The sequence below is a fragment of the Caloenas nicobarica genome, chromosome 2 (assembly GCF_036013445.1).
Source record: "Caloenas nicobarica isolate bCalNic1 chromosome 2, bCalNic1.hap1, whole genome shotgun sequence".
In the NCBI taxonomy this organism is placed as follows: Eukaryota; Metazoa; Chordata; class Aves; order Columbiformes; family Columbidae; genus Caloenas; species Caloenas nicobarica.
The window spans coordinates 32,956,329-32,979,358 of NC_088246.1; the positions used below are offsets into that span (position 1 = coordinate 32,956,329).

Sequence of the window (23,030 nt, forward strand, 5' to 3'; positions counted from 1 at the left end):
AGCACTTGCAGTCCAGTCCCTAGTCTGCTCCATGGCCAGTGCAATGATGTACAAAAATTTGTATGGAAAATTTCTTATGTATGCAAACCATAGTTAAATCACAATCCGAACTGAATGAATGAACATGTTAATAGTGATATCTTTATGATCGCCAACAGAGAGTTTTGGGTGTCTGAAGGAAAGAATGGAATTACAGATGTTAGACTTGAAATTAACCTTTAAGGCTATATTTTGATAGTGACTAGTGCAGCAGGACCCCATGCTAGTTGGCAGCTATGCCCGTTACTACAATGTAAATGTTAAATAATAATATTCAATCCCACACATTAAACTGTACTCTGGTTACAAATTAAATGTAATCTTCATAGCTGCTACATGTGTTCATATAAAAATGCTTAACTTTAAAAATTTGTAATCTTTCCTTCATTTTTTCTACACTGAAATAGAAGACCTCTCTTTCAGCTTTTCTTTCCTTACTCCACCATTTGAATAAATCTCCATTTTGAACTAACTTATATAACCTGAATACATTTGATGTACTAAGGGCAGAATATGAACACGTTTCCCACATGGTAGCATCCGCACTCTTAAACAGCACTTTCCTTTGTCTAACTAGAGAAGTTACTGCTTTTCAAAACAGAGTAACCCTTGGTGGGATTAAAATTTAGACAAGAAAGCTAGCTTTGAGATTTGGATAATAATAATAAAAAAAGCTCTTTATTCCCATTTAGTATTTTTTCTTCTTATTTGAAAACTGTTACAGCAAGAATGTATCTAAAGCTCCAAGCATGAATCGAAAAGAAAGGCTAATTACAATCACAAAATGAAGTCCTATTATGGTTTTAGTCATAGTCTTGCTGATATATCTATATGGCCAACATAACTTTTCAGGTTGTTGTTGCAATCCTTGTTCCAAGATCATCAATACTTGCATGTGTGCTAGTGTGACCTGGGTCTGTTTTGGAGTGAACCAATTAATTCTGTCACAGTTGAAGACTGGATAGGATTCTGGGGTTAGTCTGCATGCCAGATTTTACTTCATTTGCCAGTCAGAACCCTCTATCACTACACTGGCTGCCTTCAGATCTCCAACACCCTCACACCAGCGTGTGCTCCCTTGCACCTCCAACACGTGTTGCATTTAACCTTGGAATTAAGTCACAGTTGGGCTGTAACTTCATCCTCATGTTGTTTCAAGTACTTTCAACTGAGAAAAGTCACCCCACAGAGATCCCAGAGGAGGTACAAGTCAAGCACAATGCAGTACAAGTAAGACTCAATCAACATAGAGAGTCCTGAACAATATGGATGAAAGTCATACGCTGCATCAGCTGGCAAAGAGCACGAGCAATGGGCAGTGCTTGCTGTGCCATTGGCATTGTACAACTAACTTGAGCCTTCCTGGAGTCTAGGCATCCTGAGGAAAATGGGACCATTGTTCCTCGGATACTCAGTTTGGTTCAGACTTCATGGTGTTTGTAAAATAAATAAAGTCTGGGTGAAAGTGTTGTCATTCAGAGTACTTTTTCAGTCCTCCTTCTGAATTCTCTCTTTAAATCAGAAATTTTAAAGGGATGGATTAAAGGAGGAGAAGCAAATACCTGTAATTTTTCAGCTTCTTACAAATGCCAGCAAAGAAACTTCAAAAAAGACTCAGTTTTCTGTTACTGAAAGGCAAGTGGGCTTTCCATTTTCACTTCTAAAATTTCTTGTGTGTCTAACCACTTAATACGATAGTAGAACTGTGAAAAGAAATCTAAAAAAGAGGAAAAGTCCACATCATCAGCCTTTGTTATATAGATATATTGCCAGCATTTATTTTTCAGTATTTTATTTAATGACAGAATTTCTTTTCACTGGCGTTATATAATGTTTGAAATATGGAGACTGGCCAAGGTCGTTCCTTGATTGTGGAAGGCACCATCATATCTGCCAGATGATTTAATAGCTAATGAGATCATATTCCTATGTCTTCAACTGTTGCCGTCATGATTTTGCAAAAATGAAGTATGAAGTCCTTTCTGCATCTGGCATCTCTTTTGATGTGGATCTAGCTGCTGAGGGACTGCTAACTGAACTGAATATTTCAAGAAAGCCAATTTACTCAGCTGGTCGTAGAGCCTTTGACCTCAATAGTGGAACTTGGCAAATCAATGAATACACTTATGTTTAGTGTTCTGTCAAGAATTGTGAAAAAGCTCTGTAAACCATAGATCCTTCTGCAAAATACTAGTTTGTAGTTTAAACATTAGTCTTTCTTCAGAGGCCAATGAGGCTAGTTAATTAAGCCTGAGGGGTTATGAACTGTTGGCAGTTAATAAGTCATAAAATTCCTCCATAAAACAGGATGCTAGATTCCATCACTGAAGCAAGGAGTACAAAGAGCCGGTGTATAAATATCTAATTGTACAAAAGGACTGGGATTTCTCAATGACTGCTCATCTGGAGTCTCCAGGGCACGCTCGCTATGGTTTCCTGATTTTTAGAAGCCAGTTTAAAAAATGAGTGCATTAAAGAGTAATTTGCCTGAAAGTTCAGGAAGTATGGGGTGGTGAAGGGAGGGGGAAAGGGATAGACAAAAGGAGGGCAAGGGAGAGGGAGAGAAACAGGGAGAGAAAGTGGGAGGGGGGTAAAAGAAAGCAGAACTGAGCTCTCTACACCGAGTTGGACATTATTACATTTGTCATCTGTTTTCTTTCTCCTTTAGGATGTTCACCATGGCAACGGTACACAGCAGGCTTTTTATGCTGACCCCAGCATCCTGTATGTTTCCCTCCATCGCTATGATGAAGGCAACTTCTTCCCCGGCAGTGGAGCCCCAAATGAGGTTAGGTTTATTTCTTTAGAGCCCCATTTTTATTTGTATCTTTCAGGTAATTGCATTGCATGATTACCCCTAATTTTCTTGTCCTTCTCTGGTTCTTTAAATTACACCAGATTACCAAATTGTCCACTGGGAGCAGTGGACCAGTGGAGAACAAGTGCATAACCCAGAGCAGTCCTTGTCAAACAAGACTGGGCTGATCTGACATGTTGTTTGATGTTTGTTTCTAAAGCATGCCTGAGAATTTTTTCTGTGTGGGGTTTTTTTTTTTTCCCCCCTCTCTTTTCCTCCTCTTTTTTCATCCTCTTCACTCCCTTTGGCATTTTATTCCTGTTTTTCAGGTTGGAAGTGGCCCTGGTGAAGGGTATAACATAAATATTGCTTGGACAGGTGGCTTGGATCCTCCTATGGGCGATGTTGAGTATCTCACAGCATTCAGGTTCGTACCTTTTTCTTTTAAAGTTATGAAAAGTGATTGTAGAACATAAACACATGAATTACAGCTAATATAATCTTAAAAGACAGGAGAATGACCCATGATGAAGCTAACTTGACTCTGGTATCCCAGTATACAAAAGCTTATTAAATAATAAAATTTAATTGTCATGATCATCCACTCAGAATTGACAAAAAGTATGTCTAATGGTTTAATTGGTTAGTCATATTATCATTATTATATGATGTCAGTAAGATTACTTTGAGTTTGCTCACTCCTCTACCTGCAAAATTTAAAAGTAAGCCTTTATACCAGGCAGAAGAAAATTACTGTTCTCATTCATGTTGATTGTAGTTACACGCAAGTAGAGCAGACAGAAAACAATATGAAATATGATTCAAACCCAGCATGCTTCATTCTCTTAAAAGTATAATCATGATGCTCACAGATTTGACCAATTGTTTTGGGTTTTTTTCCTATGAGTTGCAATAAAATGTTATTTATTTAAAAGAAAATAATTGTGAAATACCTCAGTATGAATGATAGGAAATATTGCATGCTGTATTTCTCTTTGCTCTCAATAGCTCATTCTAAATGAAATTTTATTCTTTCATAGGTGATGCGTCATAATCTTTAGTCTTATTTTCATGGGACCAGAGGAGATAAAACCAGTTTAAAACACACTCTTTTAGACTTTCAGTAGCTCTATCTTACATACATCATTTCCTTTCGTTGTAAAGCAATCCAGTGGAATGGTTTAATGGGCACTCACCTCTCAAGACTGGGCACATGCTATGTGTTTGAAAAGAGGTTTCATTTAGTGGAAAATGATATACGGGAAAGGCAATGAGACAACTAACATGTATCTCCGATCACTTTCAAGACTTTTAGTTTGAAATAGTGCATTTACCTTATATAACTTTTGACTATATGCTATCCAAAATACATTACGAAAAGTATAAAACTCATTTTCATTTCTTTTACTGAAGCACGCCCATGCAGTACATGAAATAATATGCAGAGGATCTGCTAAACAACAAATCTGAATTCAAAGTCTAAGCCCTAGACACAGAAATAGCCTTACACATTCACAATATCACACTGTTATTATAGAAAAGCTTTTAATTTTATTTATGACATTTGCCTGTATTTTAAAAGAATCTAAAAAAAATAGTGGCAGGCTCCAAATTTTCTACACCTCAGTATTGCCTCAAGATCTTTCCAAGATCTGTCTTATTCTTTGATGAGATTTTACATAAGTTAGGGAACTGGATGCTTCAAATCACTGGTAATAGTGTCTGATATTAATATGTCTGGTATGTTCAGCCAAAATTCTTGGTTTGGATCCAATCTGTTCCAGTAATGGTATAGGTAATGTGGCAATCTAACACTGCAGAGAAGGGTGGTCCCAGCTTATTGGACAGAAGATTTACATAACTGAGACTGCAACCACAATCATTACCTTTGCTATTCTGACAACAAAGACTTGGGCTTAATAATACCTTTTCCAATATGTACTTTGCAGTCCTAGTTCAAGGCACACTAGTAAATAGTCTGGAGTGGCTAATACTGCTGCCGTACTTATTACTATTCATCAGAGTTAGAGAGAATTTCGATATCTGTGCCTGAGTAAAACAGCAGTATTCAGGAAAATATAATTCATGTAAGCTACTACATACTGACTAAGCATTTGCAGACATAGCACTAAAATAAATGCTTAATTATATATTTTTTTCAGTGCAGATAAATTCAATATAAAGTTTGGGATCTCCCTTAAAAGAATTGCTGATGGTGTAAAATTTAATGCTGCTATTTTAAATGCATCTATTTAACCTTGTGATTGATGTTGTAATTAATGTGAAGGTTATTCATTGTGTTAAATTGTGGGGATTTTGTTTTGGTTTTTTTTTAAGGAATATAATGCTGCTGACTGATTACAAATGATACTGCTTTTTTCTTTTTCTCCAAAACTGTAGGAATGACAGGAAATGTTTCCCTACCTCCTAAGCCCCTTTTTGCCTGGGCACAGTCTCTGTGCCCTCCATAAGGCTTATTGATACGGATTTGGTATGACAGGTATGAGAGTTTTGAGTGGTGTTCAGTGAAGCAAACAGCATGGAACTTCGGAGGGTGAATACAAAAATCCATAAATTATGTAGAATACACTGGATAGCTATTTTCTATGGATCTGGTCTGAATGCTAGGTAAATTCACAATTTGTAGTAAAGAGACATTTAATCTGTGGACCAGAATCTATCCATTGCTGTTATCCAAAATGTCACACATGATGTAAACTCCATTCTCAGTTTGGCCAGGACAGAATTGTGAGACAATAGTCAGGAAAGAGAGATCCGCAGTTCAGTTCTTTAGCCATAGACAGAAAGGAAGGTGTAGTCTTGGAGAAAATCAGTAGAAGAGCTGCTAAAATACTCCAGCAAGTTAGCTGTTGTTCTGGAGTTTTGACCAGCAACAGGTCAGTTTTAAGAAAATAAACAATGAGTTTTGTACATAGGAAAATGGCCTTGATTTTTTTTTTCAAATACATTGATTTTAGAGACAGAATTACAGAGAAGAACCTAACTAATGGGGGAGGAGGGCGAGGAAATGTCAGACATCCTCAATTTTAAAAGAAAAATAAGGTACAAAATTGAAGAGATTTTCTCTTCATACCTGCTCCCCAGTGGACCGAGGTTATTGGTGAAGGTCCTCTCCAAAATAACCAAGGTGTGAATAAATTTGCATATGGGTAGAGCCTGTTTGTAGAGAAGCTGAGACTTCCTGGTTTCTGACTGCCTCTAGAGTTTAATCCTTTGAGTTCTTAGGAACTGAGAAATTTGCATTAAAATCATCTAAAGCTCCCTAGGAGGTGCACATAACCTTCACTTTCTCACCAACAGAGCCCTAGTTTCTTCCTGGAATTGCACCAAGCATGTATTTGAAGTGTCAACAGCCATGACACTGGGTAGCTCATTACTGCTTGATTGACTGTCAAATTTCACAGCAGAGATCCTTCTGAATGATAATGTCCACAGAAATAGAGACCAAGGCTTTTTTATGCCTCTAGATTTTTGCCCATAATCACATATTACATATGATTATGTATTTGGTATCAGATATATTGTTCTTAGGCCAGAAATTATTTGTAGAACAGTATAAGCATTTACACACATATAGATAGATATATATATACACGCAGTTAGCTGAATATTAGTCATTTTCCAGTGCATGAATAATTAAATAAACCTATTTTAAGTAAATCTTGTTGAGACTGAATGAGATTTCACCTTACTCTTCCTCCAAACTGTTCAAGAAAAGATTTCTGTTTCTTCAGGAAAAGCAACTATATGTGTAAAAATGCAGAAAATTTGAAGATGGGTTAGAGGCATAACACAGAAAAATCACCTCAAAGGCATGGTGACTGAGTGGCTCCTGTGGGACTCTAGTGGGCAACAGGAAAAATTATGGTGCTGGTTTGTATCTGCCATTTTGACTTCAGTGCTACATGAAAAGTCTTTGTTGTATTTTGAAAATTACTCTAGTGCAAAATCAAATGTAAATAGCTGTAGCCAGTTTGGAGATGAAGATTGCTCTTTCATGTACAAAGGAATGTGTTTTCCTTTCCATTTCTTTCTCATTTCTTCTAAGATGTTTGCTCATGTTAACTACAAGGAGGTAGTAGGAGAGAAGTTTCTGTAGAATGGAAAATAAGTGCAGTAATCAAATACCTTTTAATTTTGCAGGAAAAGTTTTGTCTGATGTTCACCATAGTGAAGCAACCGATCTAGCTACAAAAATCCTTGAAAGAATGTCCTTTTTCTAAAGGGCAGGAATCTCTTCTTTTCCACTATAATAACAAAAAAGCACAGCTCTTTTCCATTATTTTCAAGGCCTGGTGTATCTTTCTCTATAGAGGGTTTTTTTCATCATTTACTTCCACCTATTCAGATTAAATTTGTGTTAATCTCTTTGAAAGCAATAGAAGATGGTGGCTATTTTCTAAGAGGATGATTCTACACTCGAGTTTATGAGGATATAATCCACTCTCTTCTGCCAACAGTTATAGAAAAAATAAGAGCAATAGTCAACTACTAATGTTCAAATAATTATTTTCATAAGCTCCATGTTATACCGGATGTGCTCAGTAAAGCAGGCAGCAGAGGCTCAGGTCTGTGTTGTACATGCACATATGTATATATATGTATATATATGTACTCGGGGCTTACGGAGGACAGAAGAGATGTGTTTCCATAGAGCAAAATATAGAAGACGCAGGAGGCAATGGAAACAAATGTGTGTGTTCAGAAGAGGGAGAGAGAAGCAAGAGACAGAAAGAAACTGGGGTGTGCCTTCCAACTGCTTTGCATTGCTTTGATTCAACAAAGGAGCTGTAAATTTAGCTTAACCAGCCAGTATGCTCTGGCTGCTTTGCTCTACTCCAGAGTAGCATAAAACAGCCACAGCGTATCAACGAACCTGGCCATAAAAGCTTACATAAAATGAAATGTGTGTGTGTGTGTTTCTTGGAATGATTAGAAATAGCTCATGATAATATTATCTTTGAGTTCAATTTTTAGCAGTCATATGTATGATTTTAATTTAAGAAGGTGAGCAAATTCGAAAGACATAGGTGACATTAAGGCAGAGTTAAGAGTGAACTATATTAATGATCTAATTTAAAAGACAACACAAAATGTATGATTACTCCAAAATAATGTTTTTAAACAAAGAAAATTCAAAATTTAAAAAATGCTTCAAGCCTCATATGTTAAAGTGTAAAAATGAAATAAAATGAAGGTGTGCAGAAAACCTTCGCTCTGTCTTACAGTCCCCAGTGCTTGTTTGGGGAGAAGATAAATATGTTTAAAACTCTTTGTATTCTAATCTCTGATCAAAAATATTGAGAAATAGTCATTGTAGTCTTGTGGCCTTACAGGGCATAGTTGATGTTATTTGAGAGATTACATTCATGTATACCAACCTTTTTTTTTTTTTTTTTGGTCTTATTTTTGTATTTCCTGATCTGATGAAATTTAATTTTGACATTTCACATGAAAAACTTTGTAAATGTATTTTTGTTGTTTTTCAAATGTATTCTCCTTGTTAACTCTGTTTCAGCATAGGTACTGTCTATTAATTTTTTTGACTTTTTAAGTTACAATTTCATACACAAACCCTAAAAAGCATACTCGGAGAAAATATTTCTATGTTTTCATTATGATTTTTCACCTAAGTGTACATAGATAGTATCTATTTGTACACATTAATTTAATTTTCCTGTAAATTTTACTTATAATAACTTTTTGTACACTAAGGAATTGGAGATAACTTTAATAAGTTTTATGTATCCTGTTGGTATTCAGTTTCATGATCTTACGTATGTGTGCATGAAAAACAAAAATTCTTTCTTTTAGCTCAAATCACTAGTCTTCTACTTTTGTTAAATGTCCATTTGTTCATGTACTACATTTGTAGATGAAGTGCACATTCTTGCCTATCCATATTTATTATTTTAAATACATTTGCGTTATCTGTGTCATGTCCTTTCCTATTTTTCTTCTCTCAAAATACAATATTTCTGGTCTTTTCAGTCTCTTTTCATTTAAAAATATATCCAGTTGCCAAATAATTTTAATTGCCCATCTCTGAAGCTCTGCTATTTTCTAGAAATGAGCTAAATATACCACATGAGGGCGAACCATCGATTTATATTATTTTTAATATCATTATGCCTTTCTTTGACATCATTGTTCTACAATATTGTATAACTCTCTGACTGAGTAGAAACCTTGGTTTCTGATAAACATAGTAAAAGAATGTAGGAGACAAAAATATACATTTTTCCTGGCTGTACCTAACTATTTACAGTGGGTCATAGAACAACAGTATATTGTGATGATATTTAATGAATTTCACTAAGAATAGCTTTTGACGAAAAGGTTCTTTTCAACAGTAATTCTAAATACCCATAACTTAATGCTATTATTTTTTATGGCTGTAATGTCCAGAGGCTGCTTCTGAGCCTATATTATACTAGACTGAAAAATATGGTAAGACTTGGTTTCTGGTTCAAATGTGGAGAGATAAAAAACCAAAAGTGTGGGAGAAGAAATAAAAAAGCCAAGTTAGCAGCTCAGCCTCATGAGTCTATAAAGGAAGTAGAAGTAGACAACCTTCTTCAGAACTTGAATCTATTGTGTTAACAGTGAACTCTCTTGACAATAGCCTCAGACTAGCAAAATACCATGTTTATCTTTACTAACAGAAACAAGTTATGCATTTCTCAATATTTCTCAATATTTTGCTTTACAATAACTGGTAAAGATTATCCCAGTTGTTGTTGTTTCTCTAGTCTATTTGCTGACAGCAATGTGTTCAGCACTTCAGTGCTTAAAGAGGAAGGCAGAATATGAGTCGTACCTATGAGAGGCAGAGAATGACTTACCTAAATGCAGATGGACATTATAAGAGTGCTAATTGTCCAAAATCCTTCTGCATGGTCATGGGCATAGTACTGCTCTTATGAAGAAAAATACAGCAGAGTCATAGAAGCTCTAGGATATCTATATGATGGTTTCTGTGTGGATGTATGTAGCTCGCTTTCAGTCACCCACAGCATTCTGTGGAGTCGTAAGTTACAGTTTCAATCACTTTTGTATTTCTGATTTTGTCCACTTCTTCCAAGTGTTTTCAAATGATAAGCATTTCAACCAGAGATGTCTTTCTCTTCCCTTCTGCCATAGAAAATGTCTTAAGAGAATCTGAAGAAAGGCATACCAAACAGCTATAAAAAGATGACTTAAGAGTGCTTCAGCTGTTCCTTTTGAAGAAGTTTGAAGAAGCTAGAAGTTTACTTGGAATAACATTTTTTAAATCTGCTTAAAGTAGAAGTTTCATATGTATTATAATGTGCAGTCCTGAGGATTTGTGGCTTTTGAATATTTTTTTGAATGTGGTAGTGGAGTTTTTGTAAAAATGGTACATTTTCATGCTTTTTTCTTGTTTCTTGACAAATTTTCTGAGAGTCCTTAGGAAATGGAGAAGCAGAGTTAAAAGCATTTGAAGCACTGGTATGGTATAAACAGCTTTTCAACATTTTGTTATACTTCAAAGTTCACCATAAAACTAAAACTGGCAACACTGTTTATAACCTGCAACCTCTTGTTCTTCCTACTTGTTTATTTTTATTTGGAAAATCTAACTTCTTCTCAGCAAACTACCTTAAATTTTCACCTTTAATATACCAGGATTTTAAAAAACTGTATATGATGCTCCTTTCATTCACGAGAACTACAAAAATGAAACCTTTCATTACAAAAATTAATTAGCGTCGGCTTTTCTACAGATGCACAGTTTCTTTTATTGACATGGCAGAGTAGGGGGTGGAGGAGAAAGGATAATAAAATATGGCATGTGTCAGGTTTATGTGGTTCAGGTTAAAAACTATTTGATTAAAACCCCAAGCCATACATGGTCTGTAGTTTCAATGTACTGAAAAGAACCTGAGCTCTTTTCCAACAGAACTATTTTCCAATTTTTGTCAGGCCAGAAAGATGAAAGAATAGAGGTGGATGGATAAAGAATTGCCATATTGTCAACTACTTTGATGGAAAGGTGAGAAATATTACCAGAAACATCCTAGAAGATATTAAACAGCAGCAAGAATACAGAAGATTATTTTATCCTAAAAGCCAAAATATCCATGGCATTTAGATGGAGACAAATTTCAGATCCGAATTAAAAGTTCTACAGCAACACTGAGCAATTGTGTACATGTCCGGCACCAATTTAAATTTTCTTGCTTTATAATAACTTTTGAGAACTACACTCTAGCCTGTAAAAAATATCCACATGTTCTCTGCTGGAACAGCTCCAGACTGTAACAGAACCACTAGATTGCACCCTGGTGCTTTATGTATTGTTTAATTGTTTTCCTTTGGTGGATATTTTTATTAAAAGCCCATTATCCAGAATCAGACAGAAGCGTTGTTTCAAGACCAGCAGAAACAGAGACCTTTCAGCTACACAGTTCTTATTCATGCTTTCTTTAGCCAGCTTAGCTAATGAGACCTCCCCTATTCTTCTTTTAATACTTAAAGAAGAAAAAGAAATGGGAAGTTTTCTTTCGCTCCTTTCAAACATAAGCAGGATTGCAAAGAAGTATTGTGAGGTTCTGGGTGTACTCACGCACCTGTGTCTCAGTATAAATTTGTGTGGGTACCTCCAGGGCATGCCTAGATGTTCTTGTGCTTTTACACCAATAAATCCTTGTAGATATTTTTTAATCTTAATGATTTTGTGTACCTGTGCTATACTTTGCCTGTAAAGTAATTGAATTAAAGGAACAAGTCTTTTTTCATAGAAAATGTATTCTAGCAAATAAAACTCCAGTAGTTCTGAAGAAAAATAGAAAAATCTGGCAAGAGTAAGATTTTGAAATCCTGAATTATGCTGAATAGCACTGCGCTCAGCGCTGCAAGATCTTATGAGGTTTCTTGTTACTGGGTGTTGTTGGAGCACCAATTCGTATTTTATTACTTTTAAAAGTCAGCTTTTAGTCTTGTGGAGAGATGTTTGAAACTATGAAAACATAAATGTCTCAAAAATAGATATCTAATGAAAAACTTCAGGGAGGTCTATGACTCATGATTATGTGTTGTTAGCAGTACTGCTTGGGCCACCAGTAATCCCATTAAATCAATGCAGCTTCTTGAAGAATAAGTTGTTACCCAGTGTGAGGGAATCCAGCAGACTTCAAACTCCTAGACATTAATTGTTTCTTACAGGCAGTATAAGAAAAAATGCTGTTGTGCAGTGATTTACCATGTTTGGCATATTTGTATATTTTTTCCTGCAAAGTGGAGTCTGTCCTGTGATCACATATGCTAGGGTCTGGATTTAGAAGTAAATGGATCATTTGTGTCATAAGCTAATGCAGGTCTCAGTTCTGCACACCAGCATAACTCATGGCTAAGGTGTAGTTATGTATACAAAATAGTAGCTTCTTGCAAAAGTCATTGTTGAAAGAGTTCATGAAACCATTTAATATAATTAGCCCATCAGGTCTCTAAGATTATATACAAGCACTTTCATGTGTTGTTATGCCTTGAAACAAAATAAGCTTTTTAATATTTCTTTATCTGATTCATATGTTTACCTACCACAAGCAGTCTAGTCATATTTATATCAGGTATTAAAATAAAGTTACAAAAAAATTAATGAAATTAATTAATTAAATTAATTAAAAAATCATGAAAAATGAAACCAAACAAATTACAGCACAGTATATACCAGGTTGAAATAGCTATTTCTGGGATGCATTTCTCCTATGTCATACACAGGCGTGTACATGCATATCAGATGATATAAGGTGGAGGGCTGAAGGGAAGAGGCAGTTTATTTAGTTCTTTTCTCCCTGTCAGTAAATTGATCGATCTCTGCTGCTTTCTCGCTCCTGTGCATTACTAATTAGAGATGACTAAAGACAGCAGTTCCAGTAAGTAGCAACTGTCCGTGGTTTTGACATGTGATTTTCCTCTACACTGGAACAAAACCAAAACTATTTGAAAGTTTCCAAGAAAACAACTGTGTGTTTCAAACTCTTTCATGACAATGTTCATGTCTAGCTTCATTGTGAGGACATCATTCAAGGAAGAAAAAAACCTGAAGTGAGAAATTCCACCCCTGAATGATTGAAAAAAATTTATTGTCCCCCATTCTCACAAATCAGGGACTTGAACCTGACCTCATCACATCTGAAGTTAATTCCTTTGCTGTCAGACTATTTGTAATTTTTTTCCTCCCTCACTCTTAAAAGAAGTCTTCCTCTGAAAAATAGCTGTGATGCACCTCTACAAAAAGATTATGTTTTGGTAAATTAGTACATTTCTCAAAAAAGTTACAGTTCTAATCCTACATTATTAGGCTGATAGGAGAGCAGGGGCTAATTACCTTCCTAACCAATCCAACCCTCCTACTTCTCCAATCAAGATGTTTACTGATTAAGAAAGTATTGTTGTTAAACCTTTGCAAGTGCTTCAAAAGGTTGCCCATCTTTTTCAATATATTTCTTGTTGAAACTGCATGCAAAGCCAACAAAAGAAACACAGAGTTTGTAACAGCTTAAAGACTCTGTGATTTCCAGCTGATCAAGAAGGCAGTGATTCCATTCTCACTCTATACCATCAGATGGGCCACTGCTAACAAGTATTAGCTGCCCCTGAAAGTGAAAACATGCAATGGATGAGCATTCTTGAGTTAATTTTGACTTGCTCTGTGTCAGGTTCAGTCATAGGCCCCTATGTAAAAAATCACTAAACAAACCAAGAAGTTTTTGTGTTGCCTTTTGTGGTCTTGCAAAGCAAATTTAAGAACTTCCAAGTATTGGAAATACTTTTCCAATAGTACCAAACAGTAGAAATAATTTTCCAATACAGAAAATACTTTCACCTCTCCTTTTCCTTTCACGTTTTTCTCTTGGAGTCATAAGTTGACTACTCACCAAATTCTTCACAGTAGCACTAACTTCCCTTTTCCTCCCACAGCTCTGTCCCATGCCTCTGATCACAAAGTTGCTCCTCATCTGTTCTTCTCAAACTCTTTTGCTGGCACCTGGGACTCGTTCTTTTTCATCTTCTGGTCTACTTGGGACAAAAACTTTTCTTGTATTTTTCTATTTAACCTCTCATTCCCCTCAATAGAGGTTCTTGTCCCTTGTGAGACAATCATGTCTCATTGAAAAGAAAAAGTGCTGTGAAGCTGTCTATCATCCTGTCTCTTATCTCCTTCTCTGTCCCCAAGATGATTGAGTGTACAGATTGCTGTCTGTCCTCTGATTCACTTTTAGAGATTCTCCAAAATAGCATCTCAGCCATCCTTTACTCTGAAACGATTCTGAGTATAAACCCTGCTCAGCCCAAAGCTCAGAGTCTATATTTTACCCTCATTTTCCATAGGCTGTGTGTCATCTACTTTTATTTACCCTGGTGATCTTTGTCTTGAAAATTCATCCTTCCCTGGCTTCCATGCTTGGTAGCCCCTGGCCTCCACCCAGCATTTCACATAGCTCCTTTAGCTTGTCTTTTGGAAGAATCACATTTTCTTCCTTGAGCTTTCTTCAGTGATTCCATGACATTCTACTTGTGGTCTTGGTCCTATTCCATTGTGTCTGTTTGGGGACAGTTCAACCACAAAGCAAATTCAACTATTGTTTGTCAGCCAATTACTTCTCTCTTCTATGTATGTTTCCTCTGTGCAGTATGAAAACGTATAGTAACTTTATGGTACACTAATCAAGGAAATCTGGCTTTAGCTCAAGCTCAACTTTACCAAGCTTTTACCCCCAAGACATTCCTACTGCCACTCTCTATAGGCAGAACCATCTTTCTGTCTGTCACTCAGACAAGTCCTTGTGTTACCTTTGACCTTCTCTGTTGGAAGTCACAACCCAGCAGTGTCTAAATTTTGCAAATTCTTTCTGTAGCATGTCTGCGAAATACAGAATGTACTACCATTCCAACCAGCAAAAGTGATTTCTAAGCTTCTGCCATTTTGTTTATTATTGCAATGTCATTCTCAGAACACGCCTCTGAATTTCATTTTCCAGAGCATGGTACCAGGTACAGTTTCTGCTTTTTCCAGTGATAATGTTCATACTTGTGGGGTATTCTCATGAGCAGTTACAAAACTACTTCATTAGCCTCCTTGAAATCTTTTATAATATTTCTATTTTGCTATATTGCCTCCCACAAAACTTGATAGCAGTTAAATTCCTATATTGCTAAGATTACTTCTAATTTTCTAGCTTGTACAGCTTCTGCCTGTAGTTCCCCAAGTCCCCATAGAGTCTATAGACAGCAGCCATCTTTTTATTCCTTTTTTGCAGTGTCTTACGAAATGAGGCTTTGGTTCGTGACAATACCTCCAATGCATTGTACTAATATAATTTTGGTTTTTATAATTAAGGATAATAGTAAGATGTAAGGAGTTAAAAGATTACTCTGGCAGATGCTGTAAGCTGTTCCTCTCCTCATCATTTTGTATGATGGTACACACCCCCAATACTGGTGATTGTGGCTGCATGTGAGAAATGGGGTCACATGAGCTGGTGCATTGACTGGGACCAAAGCTGGAACCAGGTCCCCTGATCTGATGCAAAAGGGGGTGTCTTCCCAGGGCTCGAAAGAGGGAGATGCGAGGATTGAGTCCTCTAGCCCAGGTGAAAGACGTAGTTCTTTGTCTTTTATGCAAATTTGAATGACCAGAATTTATTTGCGACATGGTGACACAGACCTGTATTATGGAACTGTTCTTTGTCAGCTGAGGCATGTGGATATGCTACTGGTGAGATTGACTCCTTCCCCAAACAGGCTTTGGAAGTGTGATCCACCTTCTGTCAACTCGTCTCAGGAGCACAGATATTGCTCAATATCATTTCCACAGTGTCTGAGATCTCATTAAGCCCATGACCATATGTATCTTGTTGACATCTGAGGAAACATGATGATTATCAACAAAATGTAGGGCCTGTTGCACACTGTATCGCTTCAAACACAATAAGGTTATTAAGGCTTAATTACATAGGAAACAGTATACAAGTTTTGCAGGGTCGTAGAATATTACTTGCAGAATTTAAGCAAGATATAAGAGTTTCCTAAGTTTCTATTTTAGTTTTATTTCCAGCACTATTCTTTGACAAACTAAATAAATTACTGCATGTATTGGACCTCTGAGGCTTGGGGCAAAGAATGGAAAAATTATTTACAAAAGCTCGAAAATATTTAATCACTAGAGGCAGGGGGCAACTGTGTTTTAATTAGCAGTTCCTCAGGCCATTGGCTAGCTGGAGGCTTTCTCAAACAACCACACAAACGCACTGAATAGCTGTTTGCCAGCCTTAGGGTCAGGCCTGAGATGAAACAGATAAGATAATTGGCTCTAATGAAATCCAGAAGGCCTTGGCTTTCTTGTTTGAGCTTGGATTTGAAAAGTGCGTGTGGAAGTGAGGCTTAATTCAAACCAGTCCTGAACTAGGCCCGTTTTTCAGTGACTTTGATATTGTTTGAAGTTCTGAAAGTGTTCGCCACACCACTAGCCTGCTGGGCTGGGCCTCCCCGGTCACCTTAATTACTGAGCTTTATTGCTGACTTTACTACACAGGAAAGGAGCCATTATATGTTCCATCAACATCAGCTCTCCTCAGATTGGAGGAAAGGGCAGGGTGAAAGGCCACTGTAGGAAGGCAAAAACTTCACTTTGAGGTAGTCAGATCATTTACCCGTGTTAAATTTCACTGTGCTATGTGTGTACATTCCTCACAACACAGAAGCCCAATTTCCATTTTTTTTAGCAAGTGATTACTTTTCAAAACATTTTGTTTGTGTCTGATTAGCAGAAGGGGACACTTATTCTTAGAGGTGGAAAGAAGGCAAATTGTAACAAACGCCTAATTAATCATCACAGGGGAAAGAAATCTAGTTAAAATCTGTAATAAAGAGAAATTGTTCTTAATGCTTCTTTGAAGTGGGAATAAGTGAGGAAACCCCTATGGTGTGTTTGCAGACCTGACACCCCACAGAACCGACTCCTTACAGCCAGCCTGATATCTTGAGGGTAACTTGTAATGTGCTCTCCAAAACCAGAAAGGCTCCTGTGAAATACTGTAAGGGCAAGCAACAACTGAGGTATTCTAGCAATGTTAGTTGTGAGTTATTCTCTTCAGGATAATTACTTTCAGAGTTTGGTCCTAATCTTTTTAGCTGCTCCAGCTGGTGGTGCTGCTGGGGAAAAAAAAAAAAAAAAAAAAAAGCTGAACTTGTGTGCCTGAATGGGTTTTCAAATCTAGACAGTCGATAGGAGGAGGGACATCTCTCAAGATTCAGGATCCAGTGTCTGGGGCCACTGAGGTCCCTGGGAAGACTGCTGTCAGGAAACCTGGGACAGATCCTGCAAATGCTTAAATGCGTGACTGAATATATTTGCATGTTAAATCATTATTAAGTCAATCAGACTACTGGCCCAAGTAAAGTTAACATGTGCATTTATGTTTGCAGGATTGGACCTCCCAAGACCAATGAAAGTGTATAATATTGGCCAATTTGGGCCAGATCCCATATTACCAACACTAGCACATAATAAAAGAAATGATGAATATTACTTGCTAGTGGGATTGAAACAGTGAAGTTCAGATCAAGATACACAAACGTTTTTTCCATGAGCTCGGCAGACAAACTAGGGAGGACTGAAAAATCAGTTCTGATGCTGTTTACTCTGTGAACTTTTCTATTTTTTTCATGGAGCTAATATTTCTGTTTTTCTTAAAAGCTTAGAAATGTCTTGGACTCCTTCATAAAAATTAGAAATGTCACAAACATACATTCTGCAGAATATTCAGCCCTTTCCTTAAGGCAACACTGTTTCACAAAGAAGGCTTCTGTAATTTGAGATAGTTCCAACTTACGTTATTTTATAAATAATATGTATGCTATAATGCAAATTTTATGTATGTATAGCTAAAGATTTTTTAACACAAAGGACTCTTATTCAAGAAGCCTGAAGGCTTCTTGTTTTCTTCCCTTTCATATGGCCTGTCGTTTTAACATGTTTTATGTTAGTAGAATGGCAAGTTGGTTATATGCTTTAAAGAAAAGCAGCAGGTTTTAATATTTTTATCAACAGTTTGTGAAATTTTAACCTGCTAAACTCCTAGCCAGCATCACAGGGAGCTGCATATATCTTGATGTATATTGTATTAGCACTAATTAATCTCTCTCTGAGCTGAGAAAATATCTTTTCAGATCATCATAATTCATTACAATTATCAGAAAAAAATAATTTCCCTTCTAATACTACAGGTTGTTTTGTGAGAAAATAGTGGTGTAGGTGTCATAGTGTGAGAGTGTGAGAATTCTTACAAGCAATGTTTCCAGATGAGTAGATGTTCTACTCTTTATTAAACAGAACATTTTGTTTGCTCTCACTTTTTATAACTAAATAACAAGACAGAAACTTCCTTTTGATATCATGCTACCTAAGAGGTAGTTTGGGCCATTAATGTTGTAAGACATAATCCTTATCTGGCTGTACTTTCAGCTACATTCACATTTTGTAGAGACTAATGTGATTTAGAGATTTATTATTATGCTATAATAATATTATAGTATACTGGAAACTATTGACTAGGAGAAGTGAGATTATATACTCTATTGGTGATTTAATTCATACCTGGCACACATGCCTAATGCTGTCTTCAATAGAAGAAACAGAATTATAACATCTACTGGTGATTTAATTTATAGGGTAAAATTAAGCTTAGGTGAGTGGTGTAAGCCAAGCAGAAGATAGTGACTGAGGAAGCATTTTACTGCAGGAAAAAATTTCCTGGATGTTTAAACCACTTATTCCCAAGGTTTTGAACGATGTTTTTAAAGTCGTACAATGCTTATTACCAAAAAGGGGTTTTTTTTAATAGGTGGGGGGCTCGGGGCTACACAGTTACATAATTTCCACCTTACTTAAAATTGCTTGGAAATCTACAATTTAATAAAGAAGTCTAACAAAATAATCATCAAGTAGTCATGACCTGACATACTGGTGTTGTGTTGTGCATTTTCAAAACACTATAGAGACCACACAGTAAATCGCTGGCTGAGAGAAGAATAAATTTTGAGCTTCTTTACTTTCACTAATTCTGTGAAATTCCTGCATCTTTAAAGTGACGCATCTAAAAAAATGGCTGTTAGATGTCATCTTTCTGTGTATCTGTCTGCTCTCATGTTAAAATTTTCAGGTAGATTTTGATTCTGCTTTTAATTATTCCTCCTTTGTATCATTTTAGAATGTGTAAAGAAGAGGTAAATTGAACCACTTGGGTTCAGTAAGTCACTTTTAGATGCAACGAGCATGACGTATGTTTTGGCAGCACTGCATTCTGTTGTTCATTACATTTTTTTTACGCTCTTTGATAACAAGAGGGTAACTGGAAGATAAATACCACAAAGAACACTTAATTCAATGCTGGATGCTTTACCTGTTTATGTAATCATAGATTACTTTCTGGCATCCTTTACCCCGGTAAAGCAGACAGAAAGAGTTAATAAGGACGTTACCTACGTAAGTTATATACATGTGGCTTTTTGAGTGTGACTGTTCATTGCTATAGTCAATAACAACATGGGAATAATTCACTGCAGAGAACTGTCACAGGGGATGCCATAGGTATGTAATTCTTTTGACTGAGGAATTCAACTGGGGTGTATTTCTCATATCGTGGCATATGCTATATTCTCATAGATTACTTTCGTGTGATGTGGGAGATCAAAGGATTGTACTCTATGAGTACAATAAACTTGAAAAGAATAAAAGGGAATGATGGTGAAATATCACATAAAACAAACAGGAGCTGATACAATTTGGAGAAAAGAACAATTAGAGGAAAAATGAGGTCAGCATGCTTCTTTACTGTTCTTGGTTGTGGTGTGAAGTCTTGCACCTGCTTGTTAACAAGGTCAGGTTTAGGATTAAGAAAAAACAGGGAGTGATTTTAGTTGCATATTTTCTCCTAATAGCTCTGTTTCCTTAATTTAATTCATATGTACAGTATTCCAAAATAACTACAGTGATTGATAGTGCTGTAATAAAACACAGGAAAATACACACAAATTGAATATTTCTTTAAAAATTTAAAAGACTTCCCATTGCATTCTGTATATTATCATGCTTTAAACAGAAGTGAAATTCTATTCTAACAGTAACATGGAGAATTACTTTGAATTTGCTGTCAATCCTATCTTAGATGTTTTGAAAAACGGACTAATAGTTCACACATTTTAAATTAAAAAACATGTAATTTTTTATTTAATGGAAGCCATTGTGTAACTGCAGTTCCATAATATCTGTGGCATATTAGGTTGTGTAAGGATTGTGGAATTAACAAAGTGCTAAGTTTCATATTGCCCATGCTGCTTATGAATACTATTACTCTTAGTAATCTAGATAAGTATTCTTATAATCATTGTAACAGTATTAGCTGCCCAGATCAGACTATGATTTTTGCACTGAAAAATCAGCACTGTACAAGTTGTTGAGAGGAAACAGAAGGTTCAGCCTGCTGTGTAGAAACAATTTGCATTAGCACCCTGAAAGAAAATGTGGAAAGCAGCCATACATTTTCAGATCTTAGCTGAAAAATTTAATTATACAGATGTGATTCATTTCCTTATGTCCTTTCTGCTTTGAACATAAGATGATTTTATATTTGGAAAAAAGAACCTTGAGTTCCTCTGCTGTCTACCCAGGGGACCTTATTGGTACCTTAAGACTGAAAAGAGAACAATGTTAATGGGAGGCTTCCTAGAATGGTTTCTCTGTTGGAGCTTTTAGCTTGATTGACTCAATAATATTGAAGAAATTGTGATTTTTGCTTCTTATTTCACACTAGGTTTTTGTTAAAAACTAGCATATAAACAGTGACAAATTCAGAAATCCAGCCATGTCCCTGCAGCTTAGGCATCTGCATGTGAGGACAGTGTCTATAATACTTTCCCGTTGTGGACCTCTGGGTGACTCATTCAGCCAGATCAAGAGAGCTGTGTGACTCACCCTTAAGCAGGGATACACATTGGTTGTTTGAATAACTTCCTAGACTTCACTGCCTGTACCAGGTAGGACCTTGATTCAGTTCTCAAAAACATGCAAGTCCAGTCAGTCACGCATGAGATGCACTGGAGGAGCCAATGTTTACTGCTGTGGCTGACAGCTACAGCACAGCATCTCTGAGAGATTGTGCCCTATTGGAGAGTAGCAGGTGACCAGGACAGGTCCCTCTGCATCCCAAAGGCTGCTGGATATCTTCACACAGGCAACTGGACTGAATCCTCTGTCTCCATGAAATATAATGCAAGTTTAGACCCTCAACTCACATATAGATTCTTACAGTATATGATTAGGTGTCTGGATCTGTCTTTGGATGTCATTCCTGGTTAAATTAATCTCTACTCTAGGTAATGTTTATATACACACTTCTGGGATAAATCAGTTAACCATCATTTAATCCATGTATGTTTAGGGATATTGTTCTAGGCCAGTGTCTCAGAGTATGCCTATACTTCTATACCTGCAATGAAAGTGTAGACATGTTCAATCCAGCTTTAAGATACCTGTGAAATGACTGACGAATTCTCATGTACCACCCATGCTCATTGATTTTGTCTTTACTGCACAGTGTCAAAACATAAGCGCATACACGCTGTAAGTAGTTTATGTCTGTCTCTAAACCAATCTTTCAGGCTGGAAGCAGTTTAAAGGGACTAATACACTGCACTGAGATAAATTACCTTTTCTTAGCAATATGAAACAGCCTGTAGGAAACCAAGTCCCTCTGGCAAAAGTTTTTCAGTATCCATGCTGACTCATTTTAAAGCTAGACATCTTTGCATCTAGCTGCAGTGTGCAGTGTAGTCATATCCCTACGCAAGGTATCCACTTCAGTTTATTGATGAAGCAAGTGGGAGGTTTACAACTTCAGCTGTACACTTCTTGTTATATCTGTGTACTGCACCTTCCATAGCCAATATTTCTGGCTGTTCTTAGACCAAAATACATGAGAACAATAACCTGGGATGAGGTTGTACTTTAGTCAGCTTGTACTGTGTACTCCTGAAGGGACTACCTCTCAACAGTGACCCTTTCCAGAAATTTAGAGCTGGTAATATTTATGAGAGTTCACAGCAGTTGAAATATTGGCTAGAGATCTTTTAAATGGCTAGACTTCCACACACTCCCTAAGGAGCTGAGATGGGGATCATTTCAGACCTGTCAGAGGAAGATCATACCTTAATTGCACTTCATTGCACTATAAAAAATGAGACTTCTCCACTAGATTTAAGAGCCTGTGGTATTGTGATCTGTGTGAAATCTTAGGGGAACTCACCTGGGATCTTACAGTGTGTATGACATAAGCCTATGTCACTAACAAAGGTAGAAATAGTCACATAAATGTGATGGTTTCTGTAATTGATCTTTTCTAAAGGTATCTCCAACTTGACAGGGAGCATCTTTTCAGTGAGATTTATTCTGTAATACAGTACACTCCAGTGGCTGCCTTCCAAAAATACTGTCATAAATATGTGCTTATAAATAAGGCAGCTCCAAATCACTCAGGCCCATGACTCCAGCATTTCATTGAAATATAAATAGTACTTTAGCTTTCAGAATAGAGCCTCTCAGAAACATGAAGGACTGGTTACTTCTTTCAGTAGCAAGCCTTACTCTGGCAGGGTTACACATTAGCACCTCAGCTTTAAAAATTTTCATAGTCTTTAAAAAAGAGTATGATATGTCATGGAGTGTGGAATGACATGGAATTACAACGCTACGTTCATTTGATAAAATCCAAATCAGCCAACTTTTTCTGTCACTTGCCTTTTTGCCATTCAGTGGAGAAGCTGTCAACAGAGGGATGATCTTTTCTTCAGTCTGTTTCAAACCTTTCACAGTTTTCACAGTCATAGAAAAGTGATAGGGACACTGTAATTAAGGTAAAATGCAAGCTACCTCTCTAAACCTTATTTGTAACCTTTGGAAAGTTGTAGAATTCTCTGGAGTTTCCAGAAGTTTCCTCCACAGCAGGGCACTAATTTGTGATGACTTTCCTCATCCACTGACACTGGGAAGAGCAAGAACCTTACTGTTCATGTCTCCTTGAGGAGTGCTTGAAAATATTCCCTTGGACAGCATGAAGAGAAGGGCAGAGTGTGAGAAATGAAAGCTTTGACC

General features: G+C 36.6%; 1 protein-coding gene across 1 annotated transcript in view; it reads left to right on the plus strand.

Moving 5' to 3' along the window:
* HDAC9 (histone deacetylase 9) overlaps positions 1-23,030 on the plus strand; it is a 280,108-nt gene that overhangs the window by 184,617 nt on the left and 72,461 nt on the right. Inside the window, exons 19-20 of the mRNA XM_065627268.1 lie at positions 2,708-2,827; positions 3,166-3,263. Coding sequence (XP_065483340.1) covers positions 2,708-2,827; positions 3,166-3,263 — 218 coding nt within the window. The remainder of the gene's footprint in view (positions 1-2,707; positions 2,828-3,165; positions 3,264-23,030) is intronic.